The following is a 15,098-nucleotide window of genomic DNA, read 5'->3' as shown; positions in this document are numbered from 1 at the left end:
AGTTGGGCTGGGCCTGGAAGAATAGGCAGAACTGCAGCAGCACTGGGAAACGAAGGGCTGTGTCTAAGTAAAGGAAAGGTTAGTGTAGAAGTTAATAGCATCCGTCATGGGAAAAACCACTACAAACTATGGAACCGAAATGGACAGATGCTGTAAACGTTCCGTGTATGCCAACAAGGCTGGAGTTGGCTAGAGAACTGTGAGAAGACAGGTAGAGAAAGAATCTTGATTATACAGCATATTCATGTTGATAATATATATAATCAAACAACATGCTATGAGCCAGGTCTTGAGCACATATGCATTTTTAAAAGATTTTACCTAACTTTTTAAAATTATATAATTATTGTTATTTTTCTTGAAATTTAGACATTACAGGAGACACTGTCCAGAAGAACACAGCAAACCTACAACTTGGAACACAGTAATACAAATGTGGCCAGAGTTAACAAATCTTAATTACAGATTGCCCTACAGACAAAGAACAGGTACTTCCTCATTATTGCCGTATTCCATTCCCAAGCACAGCCACTCAATAAGTGTCTGCTAATATAACTTGACTATAGACATGTAAAAACAACCACCAACATTTAAATTGCTCAAAACAAAGAACAGGTAGATAGTCTTGCTACCAGCAGTGGGCAATGTCCCATTGCTATAGCTATGGTGTAGCAGTAAGACATAGGCTTATGTTTATAGACTTTAGCTTCTATGCTTGCTCTGCCTTTTGTAGTTATATGACCTAATTTACCTCTTCAGAGGCTCACGTCCCTCCCCCATAAGGTGGGTGATTGTAATGAGTGCTGACGTTTTCTAATGCAAACTTAATAACACTTTGAGTCATATACCCCAGTACGTGGATCTCCCAAGGCTGATGTCACAGTTACCCATCCTCAAGTGCAGACATGTAATTGCATGAGACAAAAGCTTCAGACTGAATGTGTTTGCTTAGCATGATAAAGAGAACAGGCGGAACCGTGCTGTGCTTTAGGCAAAAGTAACAGGAGCCAAGGATCTCCCATCTTCAGGTTCCCAACCAAGATGGTGGTCCCATTAGCAGAAACATGCATGCGTGAAGTCACTTCAGTCATGTTTGACTCTTTGAACCCACCAGGCTTCTCTGTCCATGGGAATCTCTAGGCAAGAATACTGGATTGGGTTGCCATTCCCTCCTCCAGGGGATCTTGCCCACCCAGGGATCAAACCCAAGTCTTCGATGTCTCCTGCATTGGCAGGTGGGATCTTTACCACTAGCGCCATCTGAGAAGCCCAGTAGAACCATGAGTGGAATCCAAACTGAAGAAGCCATGTAGTAAGCTGGAAATGTAACCCAGTAAAACCCCAAAAAATGAATTACGTGGAAGCACTCAGAAACACATGAATTCAAAGTGTTTTTCCCCCTTAGTGCCTTTTCTCACAACCTGTAGGTGGAGAGAGAGGAGTAAGCAGACCTCTCAGGATACCAGAGCTTCAAGATGCTACCAGCTACGTTCCTGAGCAAAAGTTACAGAGAGGAGCCCTGGTGCCTATCAGGGGAAAACAGGGTCAGTAAGGAGGCAAAGAGGAACCCTCTCCACCATTCTGAAAGGAAAGTCAGTTTCCAATCTTTCATAGCAATATCCCACAAGAAGGCTACAGAGGAAACCAAGGCTTCTACCAACATGCCTTCCTTTCTAGAATTCTGAGCTTCTGAACCATCAACTCATTTGCCACTTATGCTTCACTTGATGGTTACATTCTGGTTGCAAAAATCCACTGCAGTTCTCCCTGAATTAATAAAGCATGACAATAGCACAACTTTAACTCTCTCCATCATGAGAAACTTGGGTTTCCTTGGAGTTTGACACATCAGTCTTTTCATCATTTTTTAATTATTGTTTTCATCATTTTTTAAATTAATTACAAACACTGACCATTCTTTTCTATCCTCTTTAGGTGATTTTGGGGGGCTCTCCTATCTTAAAGTCTTCTCCCCAACATAAGGTTACACATGGTATGGATAACGGGACAGCTCAGCTAGAGCCACGCATCTAAACACAGAATCTGGCGCTTCCCCGGTGGTCCAGTAACTAAGAATCTACCTCACAACGCTGGGGACCCAGGTTCGATTCCTGGTCTGGGAAGATTCCATATGCCCCAGGGCAACTAAGCCCATGCACCATAACTACTGAGCATGCACCCCCATAGCCTGTGCTCCACAAGAGAAGCCAGGGCGATCAGAAGCCCCACACACCCCAGCTAGAGCCCAGCCCTCACTCACTGCCACTAGAGAAAGCCCACATGCAGCAACAAAGACCCAATGCAGCCAAAAATACATAAAATAAAAACTTAAAAATAAATATATTTTTTAAAAATCTGACATTTCTTCTACCCAGACAATTTGATTATGGATCCCTACTTCAGGTACTTATTTAAATTTGGGCCCCATTCTTAATTATTGAGGAATATTATCTGATTCTGGAGCACTGTAAAGGTGATCTGGGTCATCTTCTGAATTCCCAAAATTTAAAACATTCAAGTCACCAGTAACAATAAAGAAAAAAATCTTCTAGAAATTTTTGTTTTTTTCTTTCTATAATAATTTATAGAAGCTCACAGATTTTCTTTCCTGAATCTCATTCACACTTTGTTTTAATCCCCCTTTTTACCTTAGGTTTTAAAAATGTCTGAAACACTGTGGTATACTGGATTTAATTCCTAATTTTGTAAGGCCTAAACTGGAGTCAAAAGAAATTAACACTGATATTTTACTTAAAGAGATGTTTAATAGCACATTTTAGGTAATTAAACCATGGGATATAGTTAGGAATGTGTTCTAAACAGCACACTAGGAAAATGGTTTTTTTATATTTCCTATGTATGTAGGAAGCACAGAGCAGATGAGTATTTCATGTCCTGGTCATGAGTGTTCCTCCTGGGAGGAGAGGAGCTATTTAATGACTTGTCAAACTAAAAAAGCCCTTAAATATCCTTTAATATGGTACCATCGTTTTTCAAAGAAAGACACTGAGGCTCATTTCCAGTGCTAGCAGAGTAGAAAGGAAAGGCAACTAGAAAAAACAAACCCGACTTCAAGCGCAGACTCTACTTCTTACTAGCCTTGGGGATTTGAGAAGCCCCAGGCTTGCTATATCCTAGCGTCCTTGTGTGAGAACTGGAGATACTTCAGTATCCCTCTTGCTCTGAGGCTTGCCATAAGGTAAGGTTCCATGAGTCCTCATCTATTTAACAGCGATCAAAGAACTGCAGTAGCGCAGGCAAGATGCTAGTGCTGAGAATTTGGTGAACAGGGCCCAGGTCCTGTCCTCGGGAACTCACATGCTGGTGCGGAAGATGAGGCACACGTACACATAATGCGGCTCAGGCTTTGGAAGCCATTAAACACAACAACCGGAGAAGACAATGGCACACCACTCCAGTACTCTTGCCCGGAAAATCACATGGACAGAGGAGCCTGGTGGGCTGCAGTCCATGGGGTCGCTAGGAGTCAGACACGGTTGAGCGACTTCACTTTCACTTTTCACTTTCATGCACTGGAGAAGGAAATGGCAACCCACTCCAGTACTCTCGCCTGGAAAAATCCCATGGACGGAGGAGCCTAGTAGGCTGCAGTCCATGGGGACGCGAAGAGTCGGACAGGGCTGAGCGACTTCACTTTCACTTTTCACTTTCATGCATTGGAGAAGGAAATGGCAACCCACTCCAGTACTCTTGCCTGGAGAATCCCGGGGACTGGGGAGCCTGGTAGGCTGCCGTCTATGGGGTCGCACAGAGTCGGACACGACTGAAGCGACTTAGCAGCAGCAGCAGCAAACACAACAACATCATTGTAATTAAAATTTGTGTGCAGTTTCTAGACAGCATAAATGTATTCTAAAGGTTCTTTATTGTTGTGTAGTCGCTAAGTTATGTCTTTCCCTTGTGACCCCATGGACTGCAGCCTGCCAGGCTCCTCTGTCTGTCGGATTTCCCAGGTGAGAATACTAGAGTGGGTTTTCCTTCTCCAAGGGATCTTCCTGATCCAGGAATCGAACTAGCCCTTCCTGCATCTCCTGCATTGGCAAGCAAATTCTTTACCAGTGAGCCACCAGGGAAACACTAATGAATAAAATAATTAGTTTTTGTTTCAGGGTCACAAGGTATGAAGTGATGGGACTTGAACAGGTTGGTGGTTCTCAGCCTTGGCTGCACGTTAGAATCTCCTAGGAGGTAAGAAACAAACAAGCAAAACTGATGACTAATGTCTGGACCCCAGAGCAGATACAAGAAATCAGATTTTCTGGTTGTGTGGCATTATCACATTATAAAAGCTCACAGGTGACTTGATTCTGCAGCTGAGCTGAGAATCGCTGGCCTGCATAATCTCTAAGCTCTAGCGTTTTGTGATCTGACTACAGATTCTATTCGTCCCATGTCATTCTCTTCCAGGAAACTAGATTTGGTCTTAGACCTTAGAGTTTCTCTAATGACCTCTGAAAAGTCATTAAGAAAAGACTGTACACAAACTCCAGCGGAGAGGCATTAACAGTGTGATTAGAAGCAGGGAGCCTGGGGGTGTCTAAGCACCACAATAAGCACTAATCAAATGACTAACAACAGTTGGACAAATAAGGAGAACTTTCTGAAGTTTATCTTGTCACAGTCACTTGATTATGCAAAGACGACTGAATCTAACCCAGGCTCATGAATAAAGTTCACCGAGGTTCCACATGTATAAAAGTCATATTCAGAATACATTCAGGACTGAACTGTGTCACGTGTCTTTAACATGCAATACTCCATTTCAATTTTAAAGAACTAAGAAAAAAACTATTTAGGTTTCTGACTTTTCTTAATATTCTTCTCTGGTTCACTCCCTTGGTCGGGAAGATCCCCTGGAGTAGGAAATGGCAACCCACTCCAGTATTTCTTGCCTGGAAAATTCCATGGACAGAGGAGCCTGGGGGGGCTACAGGTGATTGGGTCACAAGGAGTTGGACACAACTGAGTGTTTTTCTCTGCCTAAAACATATTTGCTTACAGGATTACTCTTACAAGGTAGCAGCTATAGATCAATGGAGGAAAGTAAGTTCCCTAAAGAGTTCAAGAATAAAGTAGATAGCCTTACACAGAGGGGGTATTCAGGATCTTCACTATATTGTAAAACTACTAAACAATAAGTAATACCATCACCCAACTTTCCACCTTAGCATTCCACAGTGCTTCGTAATTTGGGAAGGATATGCATCTGACACATACCAACCCTGCTTCTCCCCTAGTTTTCCTGCATCTTAGCACCACTCCCTACCGAACTGTTTAGCCAAAAATCAATCATCCAGACATCTTACATGCTTTTGACTTATATCTATCTATTATCAGGATCAGCTCGTTCTACCTCCATCTATTCTTTTCATATCCATGACCACTGCCATAATGTTTTGTGTCAACATTATCTATACCTTCGACTGGTCGTTCTCCAACTTTCTGGTTTCAGGAATCCTTTTACACTCCTAAAAATTATTGAGTATCTCAAAGAGCTTTTGTTTACGTGGCCTATATCTTTCAATATTTACTGTGTTTAGAAATTATGACAAAATGTTTCAAATATTCATTAAAAACAAGCCCATCATATATTAAACAAACAGGTGTTTTAATGAAACATAACTGTTTACCAAAACAAAAATGAGTGAAAAGTAGTTAATATGCTTTCAAATTTCTATTATGTCTGCCTTAACAGAAATCAGCTGGATTCTCAAATCTGCTTCCTCATTTAATCCCTTGCAAATGTTGTGGCTTAAGCATATAAAGATAACCTGGCCTTACGCAGATACATAGTTTAAAAAAAAAAAATTTAATAGCCTTTTCAGATGATACTGGATATATCATATAACCTCGGGAAAATCACACTGGACACTTAAGACAATGAGTTTAAAAAGAGGAATAATTAGCATTAGGAAATATCATTATAAACCCAGTTTTAACCTTGTGGACCCACTAAAAGGTCCCCAAGGAGCTTCCAGAGCCTGTGTACCTCACTTTGAGAACTGCTGTCCCCAGCTGCTTCCCTGGCCTCCTTATGATTCCTTAACTTCCCCTCTGGCTCCCCTATAATCCACTCTTCTCTCCAAGCCAGAGTGTCCATTTAAATATACAGGCCACATTATATCACCCCCTACTTCTGACTCTCTTTGGATTCTAGATTAAAATCTCTCTGCAAGCTTCCAAGGCCCGGCACAACGCTGCCCTGCCAAGCTTTCCAATGTCACCAGGACCACTTGCTCCCATCACTCCAGCAACACTTCTAAAGCACCAAATACCTCCTCACCTCAGTCTCATGCAAGCTGTTCTCTTCTGCCTTGAATATCTTCCACCCTTCTCTGCCTGCCTCATCCTTCAGAACTCAGCTTAAATGATTCTTCCTCAGAGAGATCTTTCCTAGCCAAATGCTAGACATAGTACTTTCATTTTACAAATCAGCACACTGAGGCTCAAAGATGTTAAGAAATTTGCCTAATGTTCTCACAAATAGTATTTCCAGAATTTGGATTCCGATCCCACACCAACATCCATGTACTTAATCACTCTGCTACACAGTCAACGCTCACTGCAAAAAAAAAAAAAAAAATTATTAAAAAAAAAATTTTAACACTAAATCCTACAGGGCTCTCCTGCATTTGTTATTAACCTCTTTGCATTTGAAAACGTCTGAAGCAATGGTTTATGTTTACAGTGAAGAGTCTTCCCCTCTGGACCTGAGTCTCCCAGTGAGTCCTTAGGTGCCCCAGGTGGCAGCCTTTGACATCTCCAAGGCTCCCACAAGCAGAGAGGAACATCCCAGCCAGGAGCCTGGGAACTGCCATGACAACGTAGCCACAGAACTGCTTCTTCAGTACCTGGAGACCTTCACCAGCCTCCCCGCTTTCCTCCTCCTCCTCACAAGAGATGCTCCCGGGGGCTCTAGGTATACCCAGAGCAAAGCAAAATGACACTCCATATTTCCTTGAACTCTATCTGATTCCCTCCAACTGGAGTGTCCCAGCTTTGAATCTCACTGAATTCTTCAGATTCTGCCTCCTAGCTCAAGGTGGTGGGAGATAAAGACAGAGGATCTGCAAGGTGGAGGCTGGTGGTCCTGGAGCAGTTTAGCCACTCCCTGACTCCAGGAACCTGAACAAGTCTGTCTACTACTTTGAAGCTTAGTTTCATTTCAAAGACGGTATCATGCCAGTAGATTGCTATGAAGAATTAAAGGGGCAGAAGTTGTGAAGAAATTCTGTAAATCCTGGAGTTCTTTCGTCAAGGAAGGTATCATTATATACGGTTAACTTATAGATATTTTGCATTCTAAGGCTCCTCCCTCTCACGGATGCTTAGAAAGTGACCTTGGAATCAGAGCCCTTTAGATGTGCTTCATTTCTCTCTGGATAACAAGTCAAGTCATGTAGCTTGATAGTAGGCCATCAGATAGAATTCAAAATGTTGTATGTTAACTCGGTCTCTATGTCTAATCAGGCTATTTATGAGAGTTCTCACAAAATCTATAATAATTCAGATGGAAGTCATAGTGAATACACATTACGACAAAGTACTCAAGGAAAGAGATGAGAAAAAAGTAATCGCTATTAACAAATTTCCCAAACTAAATCAACACAGTAATACCTATGCAAAAATATGCTCTCAACAAGAATAAAAGCTATGTAGTTTTTTACTAGTAAGTCCAGTACTTTCCTTAAACTGCATTTGTAAGAGACAAAGCTTTAGTTTCTAAACATCTTCCAAAATATTCCTATTGCTTCCTCAAATACAGACTGCCTCATTTCCTGCAAATTGTTTTTCTAACTCTGTTCAATATCAACTTCATTAAAACTTTAAAGACTTAATCCTGAGTTATGGCTTGATGAGATCTCTGTGGGATGAAAGAAATCAAGAGATCACAGTAGCAACTATTTTAAAATGTTCTTACAATGGAAACATAATGTTGATGAGAATGCACTGCTGTAGAGAAAAGAAGATTAAAACACACACATACACAAAACATCATTTTAAACCCTAGGGTGGGTTTCTAAAACAGAAACCTTGTTTTTTTTTCAAACAAGCATCAAGCCAAATATCATTTAATTAGGCTGATTTTGTAGTTCGGACATGAGTCATACTTTTAAAGGAGAAAATATAATAAAACTACCTGCTACAAATGTAAAGTTTCACTGGTCATGTGAATGTATTCTTGATCCATACATTGACCAGAATGATTTCAATTTATAAAAATGTAATTTATATTCTTTAAGTCACATGATTAAGCATTTCCCCCTTTTTTGTCAGTTTTCTTCTTGAAGTTTTTATTTTGTGATATTTCCTTCATCAATGTCAAAGGATATGTTTGATAGTAAAATACTGAATGAGTATGCTATTAAATAGTATACATCCACCAAAACAAGTTGGAAAAATACTAAAATATTTTGAGTAACCATAATTTTTATATCAGAAACAATGACTCAGAAACAAGTAGAAACGAGAACTGAGAAAAGTAAGACAAATGAAAATCAACAAAATTTAGTAAAATTATAATCACTTCTTTGATTTATTTTATCCAGTCTTTATAAACACACTACATCATTCTTTAAAACAAAAGTAATATAAAATCCAAAGCTTAAGCTATGAAAGCTGTCTAATGTTTTTCAGGTGAGGAATTTTATTGATTACTGATTTTTTGTTAATGCCCCAGTTTAAGTGAAAGAATTAAACTATAGAAAAATAATAAAAACACTGATTAAAATACAGATTTAAGCTCATCTAGTAACTCCGTGCTTTAGACTTTCCTTTGAAAACTCAAAGAGTGATACTAATGACCTCCAAGATTTCTGGCCACTCCAACATTTGAAGATTCTATAAACACTTATCCCTTCCTGATGGGGAATGCTATCTATTACACGCAGCAACTCCTGAGTGAAAAACATAAATAATTCTAGAATTAACCATTTCTTCAGGTGTTTCTATTCAAGAGTAAAACAAACGCCGGAATTGAGTAAGCCATGTAATTCACATGGCAAATTAAGTGGTATCAACATTTAAGCAAATATTCGAGCAGCTCATACAAGTATTTCACATATAAATAACTCAAGTAATGTAAGGACTGTAAGAATGTTCTTTTCTTACATTCTAAAGGCTTTTCTATGGTTCAGTGACCTAAGCCAACGTGCCAGTGTTCAAGGTCTCCAACATTTCACTTCCAAAGACCCACAGTGCACACAGGGCTATGGGACTGACTGTTCCTGCCCTATCTGTACGTCTTCACTGTGGGATTTACTTCTATATGCACAGTGCTGTAGGATGGTCATTTTAGAACCCCAATTGCTTGACTTAGCTTATGTCTCCTTCTGCCAGTTATCTCCTCTATAAGACCACATTATTGTTCTAATTACAAAATGAGAATCACAATCCTTAATGGTAAAAATAAACAGTCTATAAAATTATTCACATTCTTTGACAGAGGACACTACTTTTTTTTGTGTTGTGTTGTAAAATACACAGGCAAGAAAAGTCAACTGGATTGAGTTCTAGCCCCAATCTTACCACAGTCTAAGCTGTGCAATCTTGTATAAACCACCAACTTGTTCTGGCTCAAGGGTTTCTTACCTAAGGCAGCATTTTGCTACACAGTCCCAGGGTACCACGTGTGCTCCAGGAATGGCATTCACAGTGCATCTGAGGCACCCTGTGGCCCTGGAACTCTGTGATGGGAGAAATGGCCCTGCCAATTCTCATGTTTTCACAATGCAATATCATGATTTTAAAATCTGAGACCTTTACCGTGTAATTTCAGTATTCCCTCTGCATTTATGAGGTTTCAACATCAATATGTACTGGAACTAGGTGAGCTAATACAAGGATTAAGAGACTCTCGGTGTGTTAGCCCTGAAATCAGAAATACAACTGTGGCCTTTCCCATCCAATATCTGACTTAGTTCACTGTCTCAGGCTCTCTCCCCTGGCAAGTCTGGCCCATGAAACTTGTGTCTCAGTGACAGAAATTCAGAGTGGAAATCATCAGGATGAGTTATTCCATTTCACCACTTTACCATTTGTGACTCAGTTTGTATTTCACAGGAAATGGCTGAGAAAGCCATTTAGTGAGTTTAAAGGATAAATCAAATATTTAGTGAACATAACAGCAAAGAGCTTATAAAATAGATTTGCTCAAATAGTTTTTTCCTTTTGATGTTTACCAACTTCCTCCCAATCCAGCTAAAGAATTCTCTCTGGAGAACTGAGATGTGGAAGGTGCTGTCTCTCTATAAATAGGCTCCTCTCAAGCTATGTGAATCATGGTCACTGACAGAAAATCAAAAGATTAGTTATTTGGCTTCGTTAGTAATGGTAACAGATACTATCATCTTCCCCAAAAGTTTTGTTGCACCCTATGCTCCCATTCTTCTAAGCTAAGCTTCATAACAAACTCAACTCCACAGTGGACAGATACATGCATGTTGCCCTTGCACTCAGCAACTCTTAATAGGTCCTGTCATCTCTTTGTCAGATTATTACTGTGACACTTAAGCTAAAAGAATCCACCAGTCATGATCCTCTTTGCCAAAATGTACACTAAGTAGATGAGAAAGAGGAAAAGATTAAATGAACAATGAAAAAACAATAAACTCAGCAATTTCCTCAAAGTCTCTATTTTCTAATCAGATGCCAAGGAAAAGGCCACAGGAAGCAGTTTCCTTATGTAAAATTAAGCCATGCAAATCACTGGTCTCCAAGTCAACTTCAACAAAGATCAGGTGAGTTTATACTATCCATTCACAAAAACAATCCACCTAACATTTAGATTACCCTTGTTCGTTAGTAAGAAGGCTGACTAGAATCTATTCACAAAAACTAGAGTACAAGAACATAGTTCAGAGACTAAGATAGCAAAGTCACATGGAATTAAGAGCCTTGAAGTTCTTTGTAGACCACATAAGCCCCGAGAGAAGATGGCCCCCAAATGATCCTTGCATGACAATATGAAGAATTTCATTTTCCCCTAATATGAGTTATTTACTATACAGCGATAACTTGTATTTTGCACATATCTTCCCTTTATACAATACACAGGCCATACTAACTGGATATAAAATGACAGATTTTAGTAGCTTCTGCCTTAAGATCGTAATTATTTTTGTTTACTCCTGAAATTTACTATTTCATCAACATCACGGGATAAGAAAAAGAGCCCACTATGGAATGAATAATGTCATGAAAACTCAACAGAAAAATGAGATGGAACAGCTTCTTTACAAGTCTTAATCACAAATTTCTAAACTAATTCTGAGCCCCACTTGTCCAGACTTTTCAAGTGTTTTCTTTACCCAATGACCCCAGCCCATATGCTTCATTCCTGAAACCCAGGAGAACATCACAATCAGAACTGCAAAGATGAGAACCTAAACTAGTCAACTGGTCACCAAGCAAGCTTTCCTTCTAGACTGTATTTGCCTTCAGTTGTCCACAGCAAGGGTTAATCATCTGCAGATTGCAAATGACCCTGTGGGCCACACCCAGGGAGGCACAGACCTTGGAAATTCTGCTTTCTTTCTCTCAAGATAGCCTGGCTTAAATTGGGGATAATCACTCTGAAATTTTGAGGTATCCAATTTCCCTTTGTAAACAGAGATACAGCAAAGACTAACCATTTGAGTTTAAAGCCAAAGAAAAGAATCAGCTTCAGAAAGGCCAGGCTAAGATCTCTGATTAAGTCTAAAGTTTCCTTTACACTCACTGAGACCAAACTGCAGATACTATGTTGTTCCATGAATGTCCCAAAAGTGTGAGTGTGCAAAGATGGGAGTAACAAGACAGAAAAGTTAATGAGCAGAGCCATTTGGAACAAGGAGAGAAGCAGTAGGAAGAGAATAAGAAAAGGAGGTCTGGGTGAAAAGAAGTGAAAGGGCATGGGTGAAAACGAGGAAGTGAGAAATCGATCAGAAACGTAAGGAAGATTCCACATCATGTGCTGCCAAAGAAAGAGTTAGAAAAAGACAATAAATTTAAGTTCATCTTGTGCCTACTGTCTATTATGTGTTAAGACTGCACTGTGTTATGAGAGATATAGGAAGGAAGGTTTATTTACATTTAGGTTCTCAGGAGGTAGATTAAACACTGGATGGATGGATGGACAGATGAAGGGATGTATGAGAAATAGAGATGGAGAATGAGGTGGCCATTGCCCTCAAGGACTCTACAGGCTCTATGGGACAAAGAGCATGTAAACATGTAACTCTCATCCCAATCAAACCGTGGTTTCATCGAGGTATAAAGTGTTTTCCTGAATATGGGACAAGAAGCTATTAGCTAACAGAGGGTGACTTAAAATCTAACTGAAAATTGTGGGAGAACAGGGCCAGAATGGAAGAGGGGGATCCTGGTTCTCTTCCATGAATGCCCCTAGATGCTTTGCCGAAGGGGAGGGGGGTGTTAGCCACTAGGGAGCCCACCGTCAGGGCTTCTACTGACCTGGTCTCCTCCTCACTGGCCTCTTGCGGCCGCTGCAGAAGCGCACTTTGCTGAATACCCCGAGGACGTGCCTCTCGCACAAGGAGCGCCCGTCTTTGCTGGGGCTGGAACGGCGCTTGGAGGCTGACACCCGGTCGCTGTTGGACTCCCTCGCCTGTCGCTTCTGCCGGATCAAGGAGCTGGCTATCGCTGCAGCCATAGCTGCTCAGCGCGGGCCCCAGGCCCCGGGCTCCACTGCGCCCTCGGGATCACGCTCCGCCGGGGCGAGGGCAGGACCTCAGCGGCCTGGAGGGACAGGGCAGGCGCGAGGAGGCAGTGCTAATATTTGAGAAGGCTGCAGTACCAAAAACCCGGCGCCCACAAGGTTAGTCAAGAGTCTGGGCAGTGGCGACAAAAATGTGTGAAAATCCAGATGTAAACTTCCCCAACCTCTGGCGGCGGGGGCGGGGCGGTCCCAGGCCTTCCTGTTAACTAGACTCTTGCATCTCAAACTTGCACCCCCAGGCGATCCGCGTCCAGGGGGGCAGTGGGGACTTTGGTCTCACTGCGTTCGGAGTACCAAGTGGAAACGGAAGAATGATGTCCAAAACAACAAGCCGTGCCCCTGTCGGAGAGGCGCAAGCGTTGCAAGGTGTCCAAAGTGTATCTACACACACATACATAGAAAACCCGTTTACAAAGCAAGAGTCTGGACCGCGGCGGGTAGCGTGCCCCCGGTAGAAAATGCTAAAAAGTGAATAAAACGTTCCTTTAGAAAACAAGCCACCAACCGCAAGAGAGGAGAGGAAGGCAGCAATTTAACTCCCTGCGGCCCGCAGTTCTGGAGATTAGGAGGTCCGTCCCGGCTGGGTGAAGTCTACCGAATGCATCGCCCCGGCTGCGGTTCTCCGGGGGCCCGCCGCCCGAGTTCTGGGATTCCGAGAGGCGCGAAGTGGGAGCGGTTAGCTGGAGTCGGGGTAGGGGCGCCTGTCGGGGCAGATGTTTCCAGCTGCGGCGAGCGCGACTCCCCGCCAGCAGCGCTGCAAAGAGAGCGGGAGGCGAGGGAGGAGGAGGGCAAGAGGGAAGGGGAGGGAAGGAAAGGAGGAGGGAGGGAGGGAGATCCTCCAGGGCCAGGCACCCTCCGGGAGAAACCCGCGAGAGGCGAGCGCCGCGGAGACGCGGGGTCCCAAAGAGCGGGCGCTCTTTCTCTTTCCGCTTTTTTTCTGGCACAAGACGGGCACAGTTGGTGATTATTTAGGGAATCCTAAATCTGGAATGACTCAGTAGTTTAAATAAGCCCCCTCAAAAGGCAGCGATGCCGAAGGTGTCCTCTCCAGCTCGGCGCCCACACGCCTTTAACTGGAGCTCCCCGCCATGGTCCGCCCGGGGCCGCCGCACCGAGCCGCTCTCCGCACAGGCTCCGAGACAGCGAGGGAAGGAGGGGGCGCCCTGGCGGGCTCGCGATCAGGTCATCGCCGCGCTGCCCCGGCCCCCCAGGCTCGCGCGGCTCGGCAGTCGACAGCTCACAGGCAGCAGATCAGATGGGGATTATCCGCCGGACGCGAGGCCGATCACTCCGTCCCGCGCGGCCCATCCCGGCCGAGGAAGGAAGTGACCAGCGCGCTGCGAACACCCGCGCGGCGGCTCGGGTGGGGCGGGGGCTGGCTGCGGGTGACTTCGGCTCCAGGAGGCTGCGGCTCCGCTTCGGAGCTGCCCACCATGGTCTGGCGCCCGAGGCGAAAGCGGGGCCCCTGGGCCGCCGGGCTTGAGGGCGTCGGGAGGCGGCCGAGCGCACCACCGGGGCCCTGGGGGCCGGACGCAGACTCTGGGGCCGGGGCCAGGAAGCAGGTGCGGTTTGCCGTCTACTCGCCCAACTCGCTGCGCGGGTGGCCGCTCAGAGCCGCCGGCTAGCGGGGTGCCCCCGCCGCCGCCTCCCTGGGCCCCAGAGGGGGCGCTCCGGGCGGAGTCCCATTTGGGGGCTGAGGCTCCGGGCACGCCGAGCCGCACCGGCTCCTGGGCGCCGCCGCCGCCTAGCCGGTTCGCTCGGCTGGAGCGCTAGCTCCGCAGGAAACTCCAGGCAGGGACGACCGCCACCGAGACGGAGGGTGGGACGAAGGGCTGGAGGCCGCCAAATCACCTCTGGCACTGCTCGCCCACCCGCCGCGAGCTCGGGAGCGCCCAGGTGGGGCCAGGCTCCCGGAGCGCAGGGAAGCGCAGCGCGCTCGGAGCCTCCTCCCCTCCCTCGCGCCCTCGGCTCCCAGACTCTTCCCCCTCCCTCCCGTCACCCCTCTCCCCCTTCTCCGTCTTCTGTCTCTCCCCTTTTCTCCTCTCTACGCAATCCTACGTGATTGAGGTTTGGATGAGAAATTCTCAGAGGCAGAGCGAAACAACTGCAGCTCGGATCGGCTCAGTTCCATCCCTCCCCCGAGAGAAAACAACACCGACCGGTTAGAGGACCCCGATGCACAAAGAGAGGTTGGGGCGGGGGAATTGAGAGAAAGCGGTCTGAAGTCTCTCCAATAAGCTGCAGCACGAAGAATTCTGTTTTGAAAGGAAGGTAGAGGACACTAGAGAAAGTAATGATGGCCCCTTGGGCCCACCTTCAGCTCATTTTGGAAAAGGAAAAAGTGTTTCCACATTCCAGG

General features: G+C 44.4%; 1 protein-coding gene across 1 annotated transcript in view; it reads right to left on the bottom strand.

The window, feature by feature from the left end:
* Positions 1 to 12,673, bottom strand: part of FGF12 (fibroblast growth factor 12) — a 289,098-nt gene extending 276,425 nt beyond the window's left edge. Inside the window, exon 1 of the mRNA XM_068973583.1 lies at positions 12,475 to 12,673. Coding sequence (XP_068829684.1) covers positions 12,475 to 12,673 — 199 coding nt within the window. The remainder of the gene's footprint in view (positions 1 to 12,474) is intronic.
* Between the last annotated feature and the right edge of the window lie 2,425 nt (positions 12,674 to 15,098).

Source organism: Capricornis sumatraensis, chromosome 1 (genome assembly GCF_032405125.1).
Source record: "Capricornis sumatraensis isolate serow.1 chromosome 1, serow.2, whole genome shotgun sequence".
NCBI classification, from domain to species: Eukaryota; Metazoa; Chordata; class Mammalia; order Artiodactyla; family Bovidae; genus Capricornis; species Capricornis sumatraensis.
Note: the sequence above shows the minus strand (reverse complement) of the source record. Positions and strands in the feature narration are given on the sequence as shown.